This window comes from Mangifera indica, chromosome 5 (genome assembly GCF_011075055.1).
Source record: "Mangifera indica cultivar Alphonso chromosome 5, CATAS_Mindica_2.1, whole genome shotgun sequence".
In the NCBI taxonomy this organism is placed as follows: Eukaryota; Viridiplantae; Streptophyta; class Magnoliopsida; order Sapindales; family Anacardiaceae; genus Mangifera; species Mangifera indica.
The window spans coordinates 8965275-8989159 of record NC_058141.1 but is presented as its reverse complement, the minus strand read 5'-3'; the positions used below and the strand labels follow the sequence as shown (position 1 = coordinate 8989159).

The following is a 23885-nucleotide window of genomic DNA, read 5'->3' as shown; positions in this document are numbered from 1 at the left end:
TGTTGAATAGAGCCATTGGTAAAGGGGTTTTGTGGGATGTCAACACTAGGTGGGAAAAAGAGTGATCCGCAATTGCTGTAATTGTCCTTATCTATGCCCCCCAGCGGGGCGGCCACCAGACAAAAACCTCTTTTCTGGGCCCCTTGTACTTGGCACTCTCTCATTTGGGACCCTTTACAGTTTGCAAATATACTAGTCTTTTGGAAATATTAACCTCTCAACTGGTCCAATAACTTATACTATTCTGCCCCCGATAATTGTCCTTCTCAATAATTCTTATGGCTATAAATAATCCTGGGAAAGTTTCCCATCACTTGCTTACCTTGACTTCCCTACAAGGCTATACGTATGGATCTGTATGGCAATCAAAACAATGCCATCTTGGAAATGTGAAGACATGCAACGTGAGAAAGAGCTTAGATTAGTAAAAGAAAAAAAGAAACAATGCATAATAATACTTATAATTCAATGGATCTGTTCATTTCCAAGCTTGAAATTAGCCAAGGACACCATCATTCGCAATGTATATTGTAGTGATTTCTCATAATAATACGAATTATTGCAATTTTATTAACATTAAACTTTAAATTCTTTTAAAAGGTTTATTAAATCAAAAATTTTTAATCAAAAGATTAAATACATATTCTTTTTATATACGAAATCTTGTTGGTAGACACTAAAGCAACCCTTGCAATTCCAAATACACAACTCAGGCTAATTGAATTGTAACATTCACAGAGAGAGAATGGAACAGAAGCCACTTCAGCGTTTTCAAAGTGGTACCCCCCCTTCACATTTATTCATACATCTGGTGGGCTCTTTATGTCTCGAAAGACCCAAAGAACGCCGTAGACGTTGGAATATGTACATCCAGCCATTGATTTTTGGTTGCCCAAATTCAATCATCCTCACAGACAGAATGAGCTGTATGGGCAATTAGCCTGCCATGGCAAAATTAGTCAAAATATAAAAAAGCTTAAACGCTAGAAAAAAATCAGAATTTGTAGTTGGTAAATGATGGGATTTAGATTTACAACAACTCGTTTCCCTAAGTAACCAAACCTCCTTATTTTGTCAAAGATTCGCGTGCACCGCATGGCATCGACATGAGTGTGACACCATGACGAATCCATTTCATCTGTAGCTTATTATTGATGACTGGATCTGGGGGAGACGAAACAACAAATTCACTTTTATATATATATATATATATAAGTGACATGGGAATGTTTTTGTTTATGATTAGCATTAATCCAATCATCATGTTTTATTTGTTATATGATTATAAATACGAGGAATAACTACATATTTTAATTTAATATATGTTATTTTATCTTTAATTCAAAGTTATTAAATTATTTAATGGCACATATTTAATATATATCTATTTGTATATTTAAAATAAGTATATATAATTTTATTGAATAAAAATATATATCATTTATTATTCTTAACGAAATAATAATATTAAAAAGTGAAATTATTATTTTATTTCTATTATATTATTTCTCAAAATTATCTTAAAATCTTAAATTAATAAAAATTAAAAATAATATTTTAAATATTCAAATTGGATAAGAAACTTCTTATTTCTCTTTCTTTTCCTCTCACCTTTCGTTTCTCTCTTCTTATAGATAATATGTCTTTGTCATATAATTATATATTAAATATAAACTATAATTTTCAAAAATATGTGGAGTCTCCTTTTTCATTTTTAGGGGTTATTGAAAATTTAAAAAATGTTTAGAGTATTTTGAAATTTTTTAAAATATCAATATACCCTCAATAATTTCTAAAATAATTTTACTTTGAAAAATTTAAATAAAATGCAACGAGCAATTAAATAAAAAATTATTAGTTTTTTATTTTTGGAAATTAATGATTGATAAAATTATTTTTTTGCTTTAATGCCACTACTTTTTCTTTTTAACAGTTTGATTTTAGATTTTTAAAAAAAAGGTTTATTTACTAATAAAGGTAGAAAAGGGTCATCAGGCTAAACTTTGGGTGGGAATATGTTGTTTACTCAATATTCTTTTACAAAGTTTAGTGTGCCTGAATTTCTTCACTCTTTTGCTGATTGGCTGGCAGAAAAGCGATGGGTCTATTTCTCTCCCTTTACTTCTGCAGGTCAATTTATAGCTTGGGGAAATCTCTCAGTCACACCATATTAGTTCAGCAATATTTATCGAAATGAATTTATGTGTATGGTTAATAAAGAAAAAGACATGAGGGTCTTGTTTAGGTGTTGTATCCTTATTTATGAAGCTTATCTGAAAATCCCATTTTGATTCCTTCCTCACCTTTCTTTTACATTTACCAGGTACGTAAAATTGTGAAGTGATGCTGACCCTTCTTTTATCAACTTTAATAAAGGGAAGGTAAAGGATAAAAACAAGACCAAGACGCCTCCTCTAAATCTGGTGGTCGGTCTCGGTCAAGATAAACAATCCACCTTGAGATTGATGATATTCAGTATATGTGTCGTATATGACTTTGCCCTTTGATGAAAGTTCTGCGAAAATTATTTGATTTATTGGTATATGAATAAAAAGCTATTTGGTCTTTGCTTAACATGATTATAAATTGCTTATTTTACAGATGGGCTTGTTCGTGATTATATTATATTGAAGATGGTTTAGCTTTTATTCAAGGACCCAACTGGGAATATTCAAAAACTGCAATCCCGATGGTCATATTATTAGCAAACCTAAACAAAAAATGATAAGCCCACTTATAGAAAAAAGAAATGCAATCATGGGGGTCCCTATTCTCATAGGGATCAACACCAAATATGAAGTCTTGGTCAACTTTCATTTATTAAAAACACTGAGAGAGAAAAAAAGTCCAGGCAGGCTAGGGCAGCTGGTGGACTGAGTAATCTGTATTTCATCTTTAAGGTGATGTTATCGGATCTCATTATTGAGGATGAAGTTTGTGGCTCAAATTGTAGGGATGGGTCGTTATTAGGTCAGCCAGAAAGGACACGGCCGTTGAAACTTACTGGACCACACAAGTGTTTGTAATAAGCATTATTTCATTCTTGTTCTATCAGACCAAAAGCCAATTGTTGATTACAGAGGGGTGAAACCTGTGGATCTTGTTATTTATCTGGTCAAGGTTAACTGATTTTTATGCAGAAATAACCAAACTCCTTGTTCATTATCAAATCCTATACTGTTGAGAGCCCAAACTCCAAAGGCATGTTTTCTGCAGCAAACATTTACTTGTACAGCTGGAGGAAGAAACAAGCTTCGGTTGAGAACAAAAGAGCGGAAAATAGAGGAGAGATGGAGTCCAGCAGAAGGTGTTGGTGTCCAGGAAGGTGGGTCAGCAAGCCTGGCCCGGCAGTCTACATGTTTGCATTGAGGGCTCTGTGATTGCACATCATATGCCTCAATAAGACTTTGTTTAGGATTGCAGAGTGCCTTGTCTCATATTTATTTATAGGTCAACTTTACAAGCGACTAGCTTTTGAAATAATCCATTGGGTATTATTTAAAAAAAAATCGATCGTGGTTTGACATGTTAATTAAACCAGGTTAAATGGAGGTCTGATTCTATACTGTAACATGCTAAGTTTGGCCTATGAGCCTTTCATATCAGACTATAAGCTTTAATATTAAGGACATAGATCGTCCAACCCAACCTATTACTGTTTAAAAAGCTAAAACAAAATGTGTAGAAGCCTTCCTCCGACTGCCTTGTTTTATTTTTTCTAAATTTTTTTATTTTTTTATTTTTTTTACATAAACCAATCCAAATCTTTTTCATTTCCAATTTTATTTGCAAATCTCTTACTCTCAATTCTTTCATTATATTTTCAATCTTATTTTTTTTATCAACTTTCTTTTCGAAACTGTTTGAATTTTAAAATAATAATTATTTGTATTTATAATTTTATTTTCACTTTAATTTTATCATTACAAAATATTACAAATGGATTCAATGTCAAATGAATCCAACAATTTGGATGATGAGAACAAGTAGATAAATAATATGACATATATTTTATTTACGTTTGTAATTATATAGTATGTAAATTAATTTATTTGTATTATGTTATAAACTTATAATATTTTTTATCATATAATCACGGTATTCCTTCGTTACAAGTGAGAGATTATAAATAAAATATTCAGAGTACTGTCCTGAGTTTTAATAATTAAAAAATAATTTATATTTAAAAATTTTAATAAAAATTTTAAAAAGATTGTTTAAATTGGTCAGCTCAATTAAGACCCAACTCGACCTAGCCCTATATATAAAGTCAGGCCCTGAGCTTTCAAAAATTCATAGATCGATCCAATCCAAAGACTTATTACTGTGTGGGCCTAGGGCCCGACCCAACCCATAAGCCTAATGAGCTGAGCTGAAGCCAACCCGACCCAACCCATTGACGTATCTAATTGGGGTATTTCTTTTTCTTTATTTTAAGATCAATTTGTCTTTAAAAGGGGATCAATTAGAAATGTTAAGTAAACTACCAAAATAATTATATTTTTAATAAGTTGCTTTTTTATTAGGCCAAACCACTATTTCCCACCCAAGATTTGATGTTTTCTCAAGTTTCCACCCATTAATTATGGAAACACCAAACACCCACCCATGACTGGTTAGATTTAACAAAACCCTAATAGTGGTAAGGGTAAAATCGTTATTTTTGCTATAATATTAAAAATAAACTAAAATAGAATCTAATTTTGCCCCCCTAAACTTTAAAAACTAAAATTTTCCCCCAGCCTAAGTTTTAAAAAATCGCAGTTTCACCCTAGGGTTTGGTTTTGAAATCTCCAACGACCTCTCCGGCTCCGTTGCCGACGGCCTCTCCCTCCCGAAGCAACCTCTCCTTCCGGCGATCTCTTTCCTCCCATTTAGAGGTCCGATCGACATTGGAGACGCCTTGGGAGATGAAGAACTTCGTCGAGGAAGACGAAGTTCTTCGTCTTCCCGGACGAAGACGACGCTTCGGGAGGGAGAGGCCGTCGGCAATGGAGCCGGAGAGGTCGCCAGAGATTTCAAAACCAAACCCTAGGGTGAAACTGCGATTTTTTAAAACTTAGGCTGGGGGAAAATTTTAGTTTTTAAAGTTTAGGGGGGCAAAAAGAGATAAAATTTTTAGGCTTTAGGGTTCTGTTAAATCTAACCAGTCGTGAGTGGGTGTTTGGTGTTTCCATAGTTAAAGGAGGGATATTTGAGAAAACATCAAACCTTGGGTGGGAAATAGTCGTTTGGCTTTTTTATTATTATAAAGCATGTTAATTAATACATGAAAAAGTCTATAATTAAAAGAATTTGAAAATTAGTTATATTTTATTAGTAATTAACCAATTAGGGTTAGAAAATTTCCGACACAATTCATTAATGTGGTACAACACAACATGTAAACAAATTCGGATAGAAATGAGTTTTTTTTTTTTAAATACAAATTCTAATCAGAGTTATGTTTGATTTAACCCAGACACTATTGAGACAAAAACTAATTTGAACTATTCAAATTAAAAATGAAAAAATTGGCAAACTGTGTGTCCCGAATACAATGGTAATTGAGGACGACAAAGCAATGGTGTGATGAGTGGAGCAACGCTTAACCCCTAACATCAAATCACCTACCCACTGCAATTTCATTAGACCTTCGTCACTTCCTAGAAACCACCCCAAACCATCACTGTCCTCTAGGAACCAAAGGCATACCACCATCATTGTTTTCTCGTAGCCTGCAAGAGCCGTTTCTTCCCTCCCAAGTGCTTGTTGGTCAAAGCCACCCATTCTCAATCCACGAACTTCATCCCCAATTAATAATTTATCTTTATTTGAAAACAGTGAATTTTGATTTGGTTTATCTGCTTTGTTTGGTGGCGAAGGTAGAGGATTTTAGTTTTTGTGGATTTTGCTATATTTCGTGGAAGAGGTGTAAGTTGGGCCGGTTTCGGTGTGACCCATTATACCTACGAGCTAAGTTAGGATAGGCCAAGCTAAGGTTTGCATAGTCTCAAACCTTCATGTTATATTGGTCTATCAAAATATATAAGACTACGACATGAGTTGTTTCTTCTCAGGTCATGACAAAAAATAGGAGCTCAAGGCGTCTTTTGACGCCTTTATTTTGTGGAATGGATTAAAAGAACCTAATTTAATCTGGAGTTAAAAAACACAAAAAAAAAAATATGTAGGGTGTGTTTGGTTAAGGGTTTTTAAGATTATCTTAGTAATTTATCTTTTATTCCCTTGTTTGGTTTGTCAGTAATAAAATATTACAATAATCTTCTATTACCAATGCTGACGTGGCAGGTAATATAGGTGGTAATCAGATTACCATATTCACCTTAGGTATTTAAAGATTACTGGGTTAATCTTAAGTTTATTATAGAAAAATTATTATTTATTAATTTTTTGAGATAAAAATAAATTTATTTTTAATTAATATGATAAATAATATAAAAAATATTTAAAAATAATTATATTCAAGGGCATTTAAATAAAATAATTTACTAATAATCTTTTATTACCTTTAACCAAACATAATAATTATTTATACCTATCAAATTTTATCAAACATAGTAATCATTTATACCCAGTAATCTTTTAAGTAATCTATCTTCAAGATAATTTTTCTATTTTAGTAATCAAACATTACTCAAACCAAACGCCCCCGTATTGTATTTTTATTGGGATTATGATTCATGAGAGCAGTTAGACATGTTGATAGAGTTATGTCAAATGGAGTCTCGCTCTAAAGCCCAATAATAAGATTTGACCCAAAAGGATTCGGTCTAATACTATAGCATACTAAGCTCAGCCCATGGGCCTTTCAAATCGAGTTGTAGACCTAGGTGTTAAACCCATGGGTCGGGTCAGGTCAGGTCAACTCAACCGATTACTATTGAAATATTAAAAAAAAGTCAACAATTACTTCTACCATAAGTAGAAGTGGCAAAAGCTACAACGGCTTTTGAGCAGAAGTTGGCGTTTTAATTATTTTTTTCTTCTATATAAACAATTCAAATCTTCTCTATTTTCCAATTTTATTTATAAATTTTTCAATATCTCAATCTCAATTTTTCTTTAATTATATTTTTAATCTCATTTTCTTTTATTAACTTTTTTTTGAAAAATATCTAAATTCACAAATAATAATTCTTTGTATCTATAATTTTATTTTTATTTTACATCATTACAAAATATTACAAATGCATCAAATGTCAAATAAATTCAATTTATTTGAATATTATTATGTTGACACTGATGATATTGTTGATGATGCACAAAATGAAATAGGTGGAACACCAACAGGTGAAAGTGGTACACACATAGAGCTTTGTATTCGACAGAGAGAAAAAAAAAACATCAATGGTGTATAAGCACTTCGATAAAATAGAGGAAATGATCAAAAGAAAATTAATTCATCAATTGATATATAAACATTGTGGTTCTTGTTTGACATATGCAAGTACGAGCGAAATAGGACATCTTCGCCAACACGGTACTGATTATTATAAAAAAATTTTATACGAGCTCAGAGGGCAAAAACAAATTGCATTAACTTGATCATGATCCGTTGGTCCCGAAGTTAGTTCAATAGGAGGTTCGAGTGATTTCGAACACATAAGAGAAATGTTAACTTTCATGTACGATCAAATGAAGATGTGAGACTACATGGTCAATTATGTAATTACTTATGATCAATCTTTTAATTATATAGAAGATGAAATTTTAGAATAGATAATGCAAAATAGTATTTAACTGTTATTTAGAAAAAAATTTAAGTCAACTCTTAGATCAAATATCCTGAGAAATTATGAATTAATGAAATTAAAAATTATTTGAGAATTAAGTAAATTTAATTATGTTATTTCAATAACTTCTGATATGGATAACTACAAATCAAGATATAGGATACCTATGTACAATTGGTCATTATATTAATTTTGATTGGCAATTATATAAAAAAAATTATTGCATTTAGAAATTTAAAATATCCGCATGATAATTTTATAATTTATCGTACGTTAGCAAATATTTTTTATGAATATAAAATTAATAATTCTATTTTTTCAATTACTTTTGATAATATCAAAAATAATGATAAATTTATTGAATATATGTATAATAATTTATCTCCTTCATTTAATAGAAAATTATTTCATATGAGGTGTGCATGTCATATTATTAATTTGATAGCTTGAGAAGGCTTGAGTCTAACCTAAAAACATATGCAAAAAACTAGACATGTCATTGCATACATTTCATCATCCTTATCAAGAGTACAAATATATCATTAATTATGTAAATTAATGAGGTTAAGAAGAAAAAAATTAAAAATAAATATTAAAACTAGATGGAATTCAACATACCTCATACTGAAGTTTTTATAACACAGTACTTCAATACCCAACCAAAAAATTAGGCAAATCTTATTTTTTTTTTTATAGATCAAGATTGGGAGATAGTTATAGCTCAAATGACCATGTTAAAGTCATTGAAAATAACTACAGACCAATGTTCAGGTGTTTATAATCTAACTATTTGTTCAATAATATATAATATGATAGAAATAAATGATCTTTTAAAAAAAAAACATAAGTTTCATGAGTTTCATCATACATTTCAGAATATATCTAAGCAAATAGAACAAAAAAAATATTAGAATGAAATTCTTTTACTTTATTTCGCTGCTACTGTTTTAGATCCTAGGACAAAAACTAGTGAACTACAAAATTTACTTGATGTTATTAATGAAAATTTGTCAATTAATACCAATGTTAATTTTGTAGAATATATTCAAATTTTTTTACTTGAAATGTACAGTGCTTATGAACAAAATTATTGCAGGACTGGATAAAGTTTTGTATCATATATAAGTTTCAGTAGTTTAGACAAAAAAAGTCCCACATATAGTTGCTTTTGTGCAAAGGTAAGCAATCTGTCAGTTAAAGTATAAATTATGGTCAATTTTATAATTATATTAACATTGACCATTATTCAGAAATTGTTTAGAAACATAATACTGAAAAACTAGATGTTTAATATGGTGGGAAGATAAGACAGAAACTTTTTCCGTACTTGTTGTCATAGCCCAAGATTTAGTAACACCTTCGGTGTCAACTGTAATATTGAAATCCACTTTTAGTGTAGGTGGTTGTGTGTTAGACGATAGATGATCCAATTTACACTCAAACATAGTCAAACAATCAAATGTATAAAAGATTGGGTTAAATCTAATTTGAAATTACATAATTGGGTGGAAGAAGACATATTTGAAGAATTCACAAATTTGGACGTTAAAGATGAGTAGATAAATAGTTTGGTATATATATTTTATTTATGCTTATAATTATACAGTATGCAAATTAATTTATTTTTACCATGTTATAATATTTTTCATCATGTAACTACAGTATTCCTCCGCTACAAGTGTGATATTATAAATAAAATATTCAGGGTATTGTCATCGGTTTTAATAATTGAAAAATAATTTGTATTTAAGTTTTTAATTAATTTTTTAAATTTGTCTAAATGGGTTGGTCTAATTAAGACTCGGTGCGACTTGACCCTATATATAGGGTTGGGCCTTGGCCTTTTAAAATTTCATGGATCGGCCTAACCTGAGGGCTCATCATTGTGCGAGTCTAAGGCTCGACCCGACCCATGAATACCTCTAAAAGTAGCTAATGACTTTAGTGGAGGAGAGATTGAATTAGACTAGATTGTTTGTATCATCGAATCGTATTCATATCGTATCAATTCAAATTTTGAATTAAAAACCCTAAACCCTAACTTAATCTGAAATAGAATCATGTCAAAATTTTTCAACCCTAAACCAAACTAAAATATTTCAAATTGACCTAACTTGCCAAAATTAATTCAAACTATGTAACAGATAAAGTCATGTAAAAACACAACATATAACAACTTCATTTGTTATAAAATAACACATTTATCAAATATCAATGAATAACATGATTTGTTACAAAGTAACACACGAAAAGATATTTTGTCAAAACAAAATTGCTCTATTTCAAGTTAATATGTCATTTATTATCTCTTTATATGATTAATTATAAAGATAAAAAATTATAATATCATAATCAAGAACCCAAATAAACCTATAATTTTAACTTTAAAATAATATGATTGAAGTTTTTCCAAGGGTAACCCAAATCAGATTTGAAATATGTTTTATATCAAAAATTATAATTCTAACCTGATTTTTTTCATATCGTATCATATTAAGGTAACCGATCGTATTAAATTTTATCAAGTCTAGTTTAAATTAACAATGTAATTGATAGATTTAAGACTTAGCATATTTGACTAATTTAAAATTTGATTTATAGAAGTCGTATCTTTAAGTCAACTTGAACATTACTAGAGTTATGTCGGGTTAAAAGGTTTAAATACAATTATAATTCAAGTAAATTTGGATTGAAAGTCATACAACTCAAAATACAAAATAACACGAATTGAAAACACAAATTATCAAGTCTACAGCCAACGATGGTCGATGCTAGCTACTCACAATTGTTGACACTTGCTAGTGGCAACTGGGTTGACAGCACAAGAGCCTTGCAATAGCGCATCCAATGGTGAGTGCAATAGTGATTAATTTATTGAAAATGATATGAAGTACGAGAAGTAAAAGGGAAAACAGGGATTTTGTAATGGTTATAGGCATGGGCGGAACCAGGCCCCTTAACGGTAGGCCTGGGCCTCCCTTTAAATCTCAAAATTTTTGAAAACTTGGGTGGGCAGTAGTCCTTAGACGGACCTTTTCAGTTTTTCGAATTATTTTATTAATTTGTTATTCTATTATAAAAGTTGTTTAATAAAAACATCAGAATTTATCTGTAATTTATAGATATTTTAGTAATTGATTATATTAAATATGATTTTAAAATCTATAGAGATTGTTCCATAAATCGAACACAGTTTGGATGATTGCTTATACCGAAAAAATTACAACAATGCCTAGCCTAAGTTTGGTCTCTTAGCTCTCTCTCATTTTGGTACCCACACCAGAAGAGATTTGGGATTTGCATTAGAAATCCATTAAGAAACAGAGTGGCAGTTGGTAAGGGGACATTTACAAACCAATCTCAGAGAATAGTTGATTGCTGCCCGTACCGTACGGCGTACATGAAGTGAGGTTTTGGCAGAATGTAACTTTGTCTCTGGGATACCAAACTGACATTTCAGAAAAAGGCTGGGCCTAAAACTCGCGAACATGGAATGGAAGACAAAAATCCAGTTTCTTTTATATTGGTCTCTAATTGGGGTGGAATTGTTTTCTGCTGCTGGTAAGCCCAGACGAAAACATACAATAATAATCCAATCCAATATTGCACTCATTTTTCTGAAGGTGAAAGCAAAGTGTGTTAAAGCCGTTGAGATACTAATGCCATGGTGAATATGAATAAACAATGACTCTGTTTTATTCCTACACTACTCATTTTGGTGGTTATTTGTTGGGCTTCATTAAACCATTTGTTCTGTGATCCAGCTGGTGGAAAAAGGACCTTTTTTATGGTACTTAATTAAAGATCATTTTACCATGAAATGGGAAAGGAAACTCCAATATTTTTTCTTAGCCTGGAAACATGTACGTACCTCCATAAAGTGAAGAATCAAAACACATGAGGCGTCCTCAGAAGGCCAAGGAATAATTATTATCACAATAATAATCCAACCGTGTTTGTCCTTTTGAGTTCCCTTGTCATTTATGTACGAATATTTTCCTTGCAATTTGCGAATACATAAACAGCAGCAGCAGCATGCATAATTCATTTACTAAAATCAAACACAAACGTTAAACATATACAAAGGAAAGCCTTTCCATTACTTGTGTTGTCATCGAATCCTGTCTTGTAATTTACTCCAAAAACTTTAATGTCTTATTACATAAAGCTTGCTCTCCACTGTTTCTCAAGTCAACTCCTGCAACATTTCTTTTTAAATTATATATAAATATAATCAAACCAGTTAATCAGAAGCTTTTTCTCATATTAAAGGTTTGAAAACACCGTCACGAATCAGATATTTAGGCATACGGATATACTACATTTGTTTTGATATAAACAAGGTGAGGATGATTGAAAGGGATGGATGAAATATATATATATATATATATATATATATTTAATTTATGCAGAGGCAGCTGGGACAGGTTGGACTTGTCAAGATGAAAGAGAAGGAAACCTTAAACGTGTTGACATGGGTCGTTGCCGACCCGATTAATCAAAACCCAGATGCCATTGTTGACACATACAAAGTCTTATGAAAGACGTAAGAGAAATACGAATATTAATATGGATGGGGTGCTGTGGTGGGGATGGTGAACTTTTCCAATATTGAGGCCACACGTTGCTTCTTCTTCAACTGAATTTAGCTTTCTACAATGCTTAGTGCTGAAGTGGCCGGCGTTTGTGTCAACATGTGGCACTTCCATGTTTATGAAAATACGCAGGAAGATCCGAGGAAAGTAGCAGGAAATTGATTATCAAATTGTACATTTCAAGCATATTCCTCCCCCACTTGCTTTCTTGAGTCAAGCAAATACAAATCTTCATTTTTTTTACTATGTGTTAATGGTTGGAAATTAATCTGTTCTTACGGCCCACAAATGTATAGTCTAAATATTATTATTATTATTATTATCATGAAGAAGAAAAATAATGTGTAATTTGGAACAAGTAAATGAAAGAAGAACACAGGAATCTGTAGGCAAAGTCAACTTGACCAGTAAGTTTGTTCAAGTCGGTCAATTACATTACACCAGTAATTATGCCGCGTCTTTTGTTAATCTTCTCTCTTTAATTTTTACCGTTGATTTCTTTATATCAATAGGAACATTGAACTTTTACCATTCTTATATAAATAAATAAATAAATAAATAAATATATATATATATATATATATTTTTATATCCATATATTATTAGTCAGTATAATTTTATTCAAGAAATATAAGTAGAGGGTCAGCAAAAGCCTTTCCCAAATTGAGTTTATTTGATTGATTAACACTCTAAATTGAGAGTTGACTCCACCAGTTGGAAATTGGAATCCTTCCAAATAATTCGACTAATGTATAGTTGTCATGGTCATGGATAAGTAATTGTTTAGTATTCTCTATCAAAACGGAGACTTGACCTTTCTTCTTCAAAAATTTATCTGTTCTTGAAATGTTTCTTCATTGAATAAGAACACTTAACATACAAAAACCCACGTTTAAAATTTAAACGTATTAAATTTCAAACAAGACTCATTATTCTGTTTCTTCTTGGCTCGCTAATGAATGTTAATACTTGAAAACAAAGTAAAATTAACCCATCTATGAACCAAAATTACATTGTTGATCAAAAAATTTAGGCCAAAAAAGAATTATTCCCACCCAAGATTTAGTTGATTCTCAATTTTTTATTTGTTAAGTTTTAAAAACCTAAATATCTATTTATAGATTACTAAAATTAAAAAATATATTAGTTTCAAATGTACAATTATTATTTAACTAATGATATTTAAAAAAAAACTTTATCTTATTTTACATTATCGATTTAAAAAATTAATAATTTTTCTTAAACTTAAGTTTAAAAAGTTACATTTTCTCCCTTGAGTTTATTTTCTCTAACTCTCTCCCTTCAATGATTGAAGTCTAGACAAAGGAGAATCACTCTCGGAGGTGACAATTTTCCCAAGCTTACTAGAAAGATGATCTATTTGTCTTCGCCTCTAGTGTCTTCTTTATCCGAACTTCAACCACTACAAGAGAGAGAGGAAGAGAAAATAAACCGAGGGAAAAATGTAACTTTTCAAAACTTAAGCTTTGAGAAAAATTATTAATTTTTTAAAATAAAAAAAAAATGAGATAAAATTTTATTTTTTTAATATTATTAATTAAATAATAATTTTATCTAATAAAATTATATATATATATATATATTTAATTTTAATTTTCTAATTAGATATTCAAATAATATATTATTATATAATTATACACATATGAGTCTTCAAAAATTTGTTATAAGAAAAGAAACAATGATTCAAGCATGTGATGGTTGGCGTTAGCTTGCCAATTGGCCGTTCTCATACAAAACAAAGGGCTCCTCCAATCAAATCACACCCTCATGGTAGGTCCCACTTAATTGATAAAATTTCCTTACCCCCCGGCCCCCTTATTTTCACTAATTATTGTCGACCCTGATATCTCTCATATTTCTATAACCCCCCTAAAACATAAAAACTTTATTTAGATGGTAAAAACCGAGTCCAAGATAGCACAAACTCTTAATAGTCTTGTCAGCAATTTAAGAAAGACGCGACATGGTTGTTTTGCGCCAGTCAACAGACGCGTAGCGGGACCGAGTCCAACCCGACCTGTTACCTATTTACTAATGTACCCTCATTTATACCCATCGTAACGATCATAAGGCATGGGTATTTTAGAGAATAAGGGTAATATTTAAAGACAGGAATTATTAGAAATGTTTAGGTAGAAGACAAGAGAAACGGCTCCTTCTTCTTGTTAGAAGTCTTTACAACTGCCACCTATTAATATAGAGGCCACAGCCTTTCAATCTCTATTCAAATATTTCTTTTTATTTTTTTCAATTTTGTTTTTATTTTAATTCCTTTTAAAAAAAACTATTTTCGCCTCATTATTGTTGGGTTCGATATTAATAATTTAGATTGACGCTCCGTTATCGCCAATTTTGGCTCTCATAGCGACCCTCATTCTCTGTGTTGAAATTCACGGAACAATACAGGCTCAGCTGTATAGGAGGCGCTAGGATCCAGTGTTGAAAGGAAGATTTCTGTTTGTTTTCTCTGATTTGGCATCTGGGTTTTCGAAGGGAAGTAAGGGTTTGTGAAGAGAAAGACGGGGCATTTCGGTCATTGTGCAGCTGATCTGTTTGGGAACAGTGAATCTTCAGATTGTGTCGAAAAATATTAGTAGAGAATGTGGTGGATGATGAGTAATGAAGGTGGCCATTACTGTTCTAAGAAGAGTGATGATATATGCGGGGATGTTTGCGGCCAGGTATTGTTTTCCACTTTTTAAAATTTATTTATTTTTTATCGCTTTCATAATTTTTTTTTTTTTTTTATAAACCGACAACCCAATTGATTTATATGATTATTTTGTGTTCTTAAAATGTTTTCTGAGAAAATGTGGGAGAGAAATTAACCTTAAAATTTTGGATCTAGAGAAAATTTTTGTTGGGCATAGAGATGTTAAACGGTGACTATGTCTAGTTTAACAATTTGTGTTTAATTGGTTATTTTCCACTTTCATGATCTCCTTTTTATTATCCTTTGGCTTGTGGTTGATTGTTCTGGCTCAATTAATAGATGAAAAGTCTAGATTTTTTTATTGTGTTTCGGTGCAAACAACGTTGTTAATGTTATAATCTAGAACTAAAGTTGACTTATAGGTCTTCTGTTATAACATTTTCGGAACACTTATAATTTCTTGGGGAAGATGCTGAATATCTTTTTCTGGTTGTGTTTCAGTTTGTTTTCAATTCATTTCATTAAGTTATTCGATATGCAATTTGCAAATTCTCCTTTACCTCTTTCACAGAACATTAATGTTTGCACTGAATTTATTTGATTTTGAAGTCCCCTGCTATACTGTTGTGCTTGTTGAGTTCGGACAAGCATGTAGAAGTTTATATTTTCTTTTGGTCATTCTTTGTTTTTTGTCTTTGCTTTATATTTCTCTATACGTTGTTTCAAGTCTCAGGAGTTTACACTTTATTATGCAGGAATCAAGTCGAGGTTTGAGCATGGCAAGAATTCGCTGCATTCTACGTGGTTTAGATTTGAAGACCTATATATTTCTGTTTGCACTCATCCCAACATGTGTGTTTGGCATCTATGTGCATGGTCAAAAGATCTCATACTTTCTGCGACCACTGTGGGAATCCCCACCCAAAGCATTTCATGAAATCCCACACTATTATCATGAGAATGTGTCAATGGAGAGACTGTGCAAACTCCATGGTTGGGGAATCCGTGAGTACCCTAGACGTGTATATGATGCAGTTTTGTTCAGTAATGAACTGGACATCCTTACTCTACGCTGGAAAGAGTTGTACCCATATGTAAATCAATTTGTTCTCCTTGAGTCTAATTCAACATTTACTGGAAAGATAAAGCCTCTGGTTTTTGCTGCCCATCGAGATCAATTCAAATTTGTGGAGCCCCGTTTGACCTATGGGACTATTGGAGGGAGATTTAGGAAAGGAGAAAACCCATTTGTTGAAGAGGCATATCAGCGAGTGGCACTGGACCGGCTTCTTAAAATTGCTGATATTACTGATGATGACTTGTTGATAATGTCTGATGTTGATGAGATTCCAAGTAGACACACTATCAATCTATTGAGGTGGTGTGATGACATACCTCCAGTCCTTCATCTTCGGCTTAAGAATTATCTTTACTCTTTTGAGTTTCTTGTGGATAATAACAGCTGGAGAGCTTCAGTACACAGATATGAGACAGGTAAAACTCGCTATGCACATTATCGCCAGTCTGATGATATCTTAGCAGATGCAGGGTGGCATTGTAGCTTTTGCTTCCGCCATATTAATGAGTTTACATTTAAAATGAAAGCATACAGCCATTTTGACAGAGTTAGATTCTCATATTTTTTGAACCATAAGAGAATTCAGAGAGTAATCTGCAAGGGGGCTGATTTATTTGATATGCTTCCAGAAGAGTACACATTCAAGGAAATCATTGGGAAAATGGGACCGGTACCTCATTCTTTCTCAGCAGTTCATTTACCATCATATCTTTTGGAAAATGCAGATAAGTATAAGTTTCTCTTGCCTGGGAATTGCTTACGAGAAAGTGGGTGACAATATTGAATAAGTTTAGATATCTGTTCTTTGTAAAGATTAGTTGGAGGTGCTGGTTGAGTGACTCCTCATGAAGGGTTCAGCAGAACAATTATGACTGGTGTGTTACTGACATAGCTATGACATAAGTCCAAGTGAATTCTTGTAATTCATTGGGATATGTCTGAGGGAGCCGGACAAATACTTGGAAGTTCTAGGGTGAATTTTTGTATATATCTTCTGTATTTGGGTTTTATTCATGGTGCAGCATACCCCATTTCACTGAGGGGGAGACCTTGGTGTGATGGGAAGAGCTAAGTTGTTTCAGGGTTATGTAATCTGATTCAAATATACCAGTAAAGTAGTTTGAGGTTCTTGCAATGTCCCCATGTCGGGAAGTTTTGTTTTGAGACATTTATTTATACATGTTTCATTAAACTCCTTGATTTGTACCATCTGATTGATTTTAGACCATTTCTCGTTCATAATGTTGCTTCTAAAGGTTTGCTTGATTACAGATACGAACTTCAGAATTGCATTTTTTTGAATGCTGAATGTCATACCGGATGAGAACCATGTGGCTGCACTTTATTCTTTCTATTTTCATTTTTTTTTCAAATTGAAGAAATTTCATGGGTCCAACAGCATTTGCCGTAGTCATGGATATCACGTCCATTTTTGCACAGAGTCACTGCTTGATTTGTTGTGGATGCATATTTTGTAATTTGTATTAATCTGAGGTTTTGTTTGACCTGTAACGATGTTGAAGTTGAACCCATAACTTGATTATTTATGTGGAAAGTTTTAATTCTTGACAGCTCTTAGTGACTCGCTTCATGGTTGCTTTTAACTGATTTCAAAAAGCATCTTTATTCCTCTCTGGCAGTCGGGTGGCAATGTGATACTTGCTGGGCTTTTTTCACGTCTGGAAATGATGGGGATTGGTGCCTTGACTTGAGCCCACCATCCGGCGGAATTGGAGAAACCATTTAACATAAGTATTAGACTAGATACTTGGCCGTTATCATGTCAATTTGATCCGAATATGCTTAATAATCTAATTAAAATTGTGTTAAAATTTTTTAATCATAATTTAACTAGAATTATGTTCCAACTGATTTGAGACAACAAAAAATGATTCAAACCGTGTAATAGGTCATATTCTATCAAAACATAATCCGCTTGATTTGTTTGACATGAAACAACATAATTTATTGTGAAATAACTATTTTTCATTAGAAAATGACATATTTTGACAAAATAAAATTGTTTTATTCTAACTTAAATGTCTGTTTATTTTATCTTCTACTCAGGAAAATATTAAATAAAGGAATTCAAACTTAAATGTTGATGTAGTTATTCAAATATTGATATTTTGAGCAAATTTCTTCTTCCATTGAACTTTGTATAATATAATAATCCATGTTATTTTACTTGACACTTCCATAGAAAGATTGAATTCACCCTTGATTATGTCAATATCACAATTCGCAAGCAAAAAAGAACGTTATTTCAACAGCACCGGGAGATCCATGCTCTGCAAACAACCCAGAACACTCATCCTCAGTTTTATTAAGGGAAATATTGTACTTAACCAACTCATAAGCGAGCATTGGAAGTGAGGCTCACTCACACAAAAGACTATCGAGTACTAGGGAATTTTCTACATACAAGGAATAGATTCAAATTGTACCAACAACTAAAGAAAGCCTTTTAAACAACATTACAAAGATTCATTATGTAGATGTATCAATCACAACACAACCTAATTTACTTTTGGGTGGTCCAAACACTACCCAAACTAGGTTTCATGTGAAAAAAACTCAACCCCAACCAGATTTTTACAAGTTATGTTGGGTTAACATGTACATGGCTAATGGGGACTTTCAATTTCATTTCCATGGCATTTATTAAAAAATTATTCTTAGAGCTTTCCCATCCGTTTCAAAATTGTTCTATAAATCACATTAGAGTTAGGGAGAAATGCATAACCCATAAATTAATCTTAGAGGTTTGTTGTGTTTTTTGAGGAAGAAACAAGGCTGGAAATCATAAATTGCAGCTATTGGAATGATTATGGTCAGCAGTATGCCATGCATCAAGAGAATTATGGGACACAAAATGAATATCAGAGTCATCCTTCAAACCTGCTCCCTTCAAAGTTGTCAAATCAAAGCTATGTTGAGTGGAATCCATGCTCCTCATTTGGATATTTTACATGGCAAATATAAAACCACCACAGGAAAGACACCAGCCACTATCAGCCTCGAGTTGCAAATTGCCACCTCCAGTGGCTACAATGCCCATCAGTTCTCTCAGTCTTGTATCGAAAACATCAACACACATGTTAAATACCAGATTTGCAATAGTGAAAAGATGCAAAATTACGCCTACCAGTAATGGAAGAATCTGCAAGAGCAGTCCAAAAACTCTTGGTGTTTTATCCTTTCCGGTGGACTAGAACCTCAAAGCCATACTGTAAAATTTGAGCCCAAGTCCATATGAGGCCTAGTCCATATATATATATATATATATATGTATATATATTTGAACATCTTAGTAGTTTCTGGAATGTCTCATCACCAAAAGAGTAAAGAAGACCTAAAGAGGAAACTAGAATTCTACTACTAGGTGTTCTATTCTTATAAAGCAAGACCCTGGTCATCAATCTAGACGTGTATAGACCTATTTCTATCATATCTAGTTGTAGAATTGTATAAATAGTTAAGTTTAGTTGACGTAATTCATTTATTTCAGGCATTGTATTTAGTTCAGAGTAATACAATAAAGTTTTCTCTCTATCTAGTGTCCTTTGTTCGTCTTGTTCTTGAGCTTCTTTGAGAGTTGTGGGTTTTGAAAAATTTACTTAGTGATTGATACTATATGTGTCTAATACCGCACGATTTGATAGAGTTATGGTAGTTGGTATCATAGTGTTGGTTTTCATATCACATCTCGAAGAAAGGAATGATGACTGACAAGGATGTGCACAAGAAGGGAAGAGATCCCATGCTTGTTCAAAGTCTTGCGATGCCGTAAAGTCCATGGTAACTAATCAAGTCTGAGTTGGCATTGGTGAATCATAACAAGAAAACCGAGCAATTCAATATATTTATGGAGTCCAAAAGAAGTTAATAGGAATCAATGATTTCATCCTTCTGCAACCATGGCATCAGTAAGGACTGAGGTCATGTTTGCCATGACATGACACGATGAAATTACAACAACCCCATAAATTTAACTTGAATCTAACCTACCAAATAATAAATTCTACAACATGATGCTGAAATGACGGGATAAGATTGATTTTTGAGTAAGCTTCTTCTACAAGTTGTCAAATTTATTTTGGAAAATCGAGTTGAGAATAAATAAAGTAAGAAAGTGCTTTAAAAGATCGTTATTCCCCAATAAGATCACGAGCAGGAAATGATATATGAATCCATATTCTCCACATATTTTTATTCCACTCCACAAAACTGAATGAAGATCATGTTTGATAATTAATAAAGTTGAGGGTATCAGATACCATTTATCATTCAGAACTGACAACTTAAACAAGAAAATGCAGTTGATAGTGCTACTAAAATCGAAGATACAACCATTTTCATAGCCTGTACCTTATCCAAAAAAGCAATCAAAAAGTTATCCGAAATGTTTCACTTGAGCACTGGAAATTATCAAAAACAACATCACATGAAGCTGTACCCGAATTGGGATACACCAATTGCTTTGCCAGTTCAAAGTTACTGCCTCGGCGCCTTACAGAGATGAGCCATTGAGTGATGAATATGGGGTTGCCTTCTTGCCAATCCAGTTGCATTGCTGGTTTATCCAACCATGATAAAGCCAAGACAACATGAAATTTTCTGAAGCTCGGCGGTATCCTTATCTGGTAATGTGACATTCAACTATGAGTATGGGGTTTCTTACCAGTGAATCCAGGGGGAATTCGTTCAATGCAGTTCGAGCAAGCTCCTGATGAGATACAGTATAAACAATCCCCAGTGCATCATGATAAGGTCAGTGATCATAAATTAAAAGAAACTGTTGATGCAGAATCTGAGGAGTTTATTAAGCTAGAGCATAACACGTTTAAGATAAGCAAGAGCATGGAAAGTTTCGGTTATTCAAGTTAAACGGCTGATAAGTGTTGTTTACACAATGTCTTAGAATTAAGCCATCAAAAACCCATGAGATATAGTTTATGGTTATTTTGTGTGCCAATACAAAATTGCCATGTTAAATAAGGCATCAAAGCTTCTCTAGTAGAATTTCATTATTAAATTCTATACTGTATTTGTGAATGATTTCTCAAATAATCACATAAGGTTAACTTTGTATTTTGTTTATGCCCTCCTCTCCTGCAAAATCTCCATCTACGAGATTATTCTTACATATTCTGTCATTGGCATGCAGAACAATCATATCATCAAATAATATATTGAGAAAATCCCATGCTACATGAGTTTTAGGCTCTCGTATCATTTTCTTTTCCTAGTTTGATCCACAAATTTTAAAACCCTTTTGATCTAAAGGTTAGTGGCCAATGATAAAATATTTAAACATCTTCAGGGCCCCAGAGCGTGGCTCTGTATCCACAACTCACCCAATCACATAAATTAGTTTACAGTATTCCTTGATTTAAAGTTCAATTAATTTGAAAGCTGGACTTTGCACCACATATTGTTTATCCCACTAACTTCTTGCGGATTCTTCTTTAGAGTTCGAGTCTTGTCTCTGGAACGGCATGGCTTTTTACCCTATTACAGAATTTACACTAACATCATGTCACTCAGAACCTAGAGGAATCCTATTTTTTTCAAGTAACTTTACAGTAACACACATATCGAATAGCTGCCCTACAAATTTTCATTATTTTTTGTCTTACCAAACCATAATTTACCAAATTTCTGTTGAATCCACGTCAAAATGATGATTATGTATTTCTTACTTCCCCACTAGTGGATTTCCTTTGGCTGTTGCGGTGATGTGCAACACGTTTCCGGAAGAAACATTTTTGATAATGGAGATTTCAAAAGGAGGTTTCCTCGTTTTTTCAAGTACGGGCCCATCAATAAACATAGAAAGGGCAGCTTAAAATGGCAGCTTTCTCAGAATTTTCCATGGATCACATTACATTGACCTTCTAAAGATACTTACCCAATAAAGGGTTTTGCATTACACCGACAAATTAGCCACAAAATTAACAAAACAGAGCAACAGGTATATAGAAACTCTGAAACACTTCAATCTCTTCATCCTTTTATTATTGCATCTTCACAGACAAAACATAGCAAAAGGAAAAGCATTTAAGTTTCTCCAATTTGCACAAAAATTAAACATGAAGAGAGAAAAAGAAAAGTAAAACGTAGAGGAAACTATAAAGAACAAATATTGCTCCCTGTAAAACTCAACCCACTAAATAACTAACAATATTTTAGAGAATAGATCGACAAAGAGGACATGTAGTGTGATTGTTATCAAACCATTTGTCTAAACATCCTTTGTGGAAGAAATGCTTGCAGGATAATTCACTCACCTCCTCATCAGCTTCAAATCCATTTAAACAAACACAACAATCCACTGTAATACCGGAACTATTACTGCTATTATTTCTTGCCATATTAGACCTACTGTTGTCACACAAAGACTTGAACTGAGTAATTGATATTCTTCTTTCTCTTGCATTCTCTTGAGAGTTAAAGTTACTAAACCCATCACTACTTTCATCCTCCGGATTTGAAGGATTACTCCATGTACCACCCATCACCTGAATCACAGATCTCACCATGTTTTTCAACAAAGCAACTGATAAAACCGTGTTCATTACTAGCACTGGGAGTACCCCTTCAGCTGGACTAGGAAAGTTTGAGAGGCCCATCTTTTTTCTTCTTTGTTTTCAAAAACCCAGGTGAAAAAAGACAAGTCTTTACTAAATTTGACGGAATAGGTGGGTGGGTTTGGCTAGAGAGAAGGAGAAAACAAAGACGCAAAGCAACCAATTTACTTCCACAAAACAGTATGAAAGAAGTCTTCTCCACCAACATAGTCTAGCTGGGAGTTGAATGATAAATAAAGGAGCTCATCCTAACCACCCTCAGGTTAACCATAGTTAAAGAGTCTAACCATGGTGGGGTCAGTGGATACACGTGGCAACAGGTGAAAAGTTTGTGATTGATGATTGAAAGATAATAAAACACTGCCCATGCTGTGGTGGCTTTTCACTGAAACAGAAAGGGGAACTTCCAGGAACCACGTGTCGGTGTAGGCTAATGACGGGGTGCTTCGTGGCAGCGTATTGGATCGTAGCTTTTCCAGTTTCAGTCCAACTCCATCCTTCCAGGAAGTTTCTTGACTATAAGAACCGCGTATGATTTTTTCTGTTTTGTAAGGAGAACCCCACCCCATCCAGAGTCTGGAGTATTCTTTTGGGATTGACCTAATCAACTGAATGGATAAAATATAATATGGAATTGGTAAAATTTCAATTTTAATGACAATTTCATAATTATTTTATTAAATAAATTAAAATTTTGATTTTAAAATATCATCTTTTATATAAGAGCAACGGTGTATAATATTTCTGACTTTTGAAGGCTTCAAATTATCAAATAGGAGGGTCTGATTTCACGATCAAATCCAACGGTTCAAACTCCAAATTTAGTTTGATTTAATAAAATAAAATATTTACATTTCAGGCCATTTTCTTTTTCAAAAAGTGGGCAGAGCATCACATTTCTTTTAAAAAGCACGAAGTTTTTCTTTCTTTTAAGTATAGAATCAAAGGAACAATTACAGACCGCCAGCCTGCCCTGGGAATTTTTCAGGCATATAATTTTCACCTGTGGCAGAGCGAGGAGAGAAATAAAGGCACCTGGAAAAAATGAAATTTATGCAGAGAAATTGCATCAGCGGACACCAAGAATTCTCTGGAAGCTGCAGCTGTCCTGAATATGTAATTTCTGCTGACATAATTTTGGTCCCAATTGAACCAGAACCACGCGAAATTGCCCAAAGAAATTGATGCACTCAACCGTATGGGGCCATT

General features: G+C 32.8%; 2 protein-coding genes and 1 long non-coding RNA gene across 3 annotated transcripts; 1 reads left to right on the top strand and 2 right to left on the bottom strand.

The window, feature by feature from the left end:
• Nucleotides 1-617: 617 nt before the first annotated feature.
• Nucleotides 618-1198, bottom strand: LOC123217739. The gene is made up of 2 exons (XR_006502529.1): nucleotides 1063-1198; nucleotides 618-941 (listed from the first exon to the last, which is right to left on the bottom strand). It is a non-coding gene; the product is annotated as an uncharacterized LOC123217739 (long non-coding RNA).
• Nucleotides 1199-14479: 13281 nt separating this feature from the next.
• Nucleotides 14480-17292, top strand: LOC123217182. The gene is made up of 2 exons (XM_044638000.1): nucleotides 14480-15033; nucleotides 15761-17292. Exons 1-2 carry the CDS (start codon nucleotides 14953-14955, stop codon nucleotides 16856-16858), a joined length of 1179 nt encoding a protein of 392 aa, XP_044493935.1. The 5' UTR covers nucleotides 14480-14952; the 3' UTR covers nucleotides 16859-17292.
• Nucleotides 17293-22074: 4782 nt separating this feature from the next.
• LOC123215836 (probable E3 ubiquitin-protein ligase XERICO) lies at nucleotides 22075-22884 on the bottom strand. Its single transcript, XM_044636091.1, has one exon. The coding sequence runs from the start codon at nucleotides 22716-22718 to the stop codon at nucleotides 22275-22277; it is 444 nt and encodes a 147-aa protein (XP_044492026.1). The 5' UTR covers nucleotides 22719-22884; the 3' UTR covers nucleotides 22075-22274.
• Between the last annotated feature and the right edge of the window lie 1001 nt (nucleotides 22885-23885).

What these genes read in the sequence shown, in the direction of transcription:
- LOC123217182 (XM_044638000.1), top strand. Translation starts at nt 14,953, where the DNA reads ATGTGGTGGATGATGAGTAATGAAGGTGGCCATTACTGTTCTAAGAAG. An exon ending in GCGGGGATGTTTGCGGCCAG is followed by an intron (nt 15,034 to 15,760) that starts GTATTGTTTTCC and finishes TTTATTATGCAG; the next exon opens with GAATCAAGTCGAGGTTTGAG.
- LOC123215836 (XM_044636091.1), bottom strand. Translation starts at nt 22,718, where the DNA reads ATGGGCCTCTCAAACTTTCCTAGTCCAGCTGAAGGGGTACTCCCAGTG.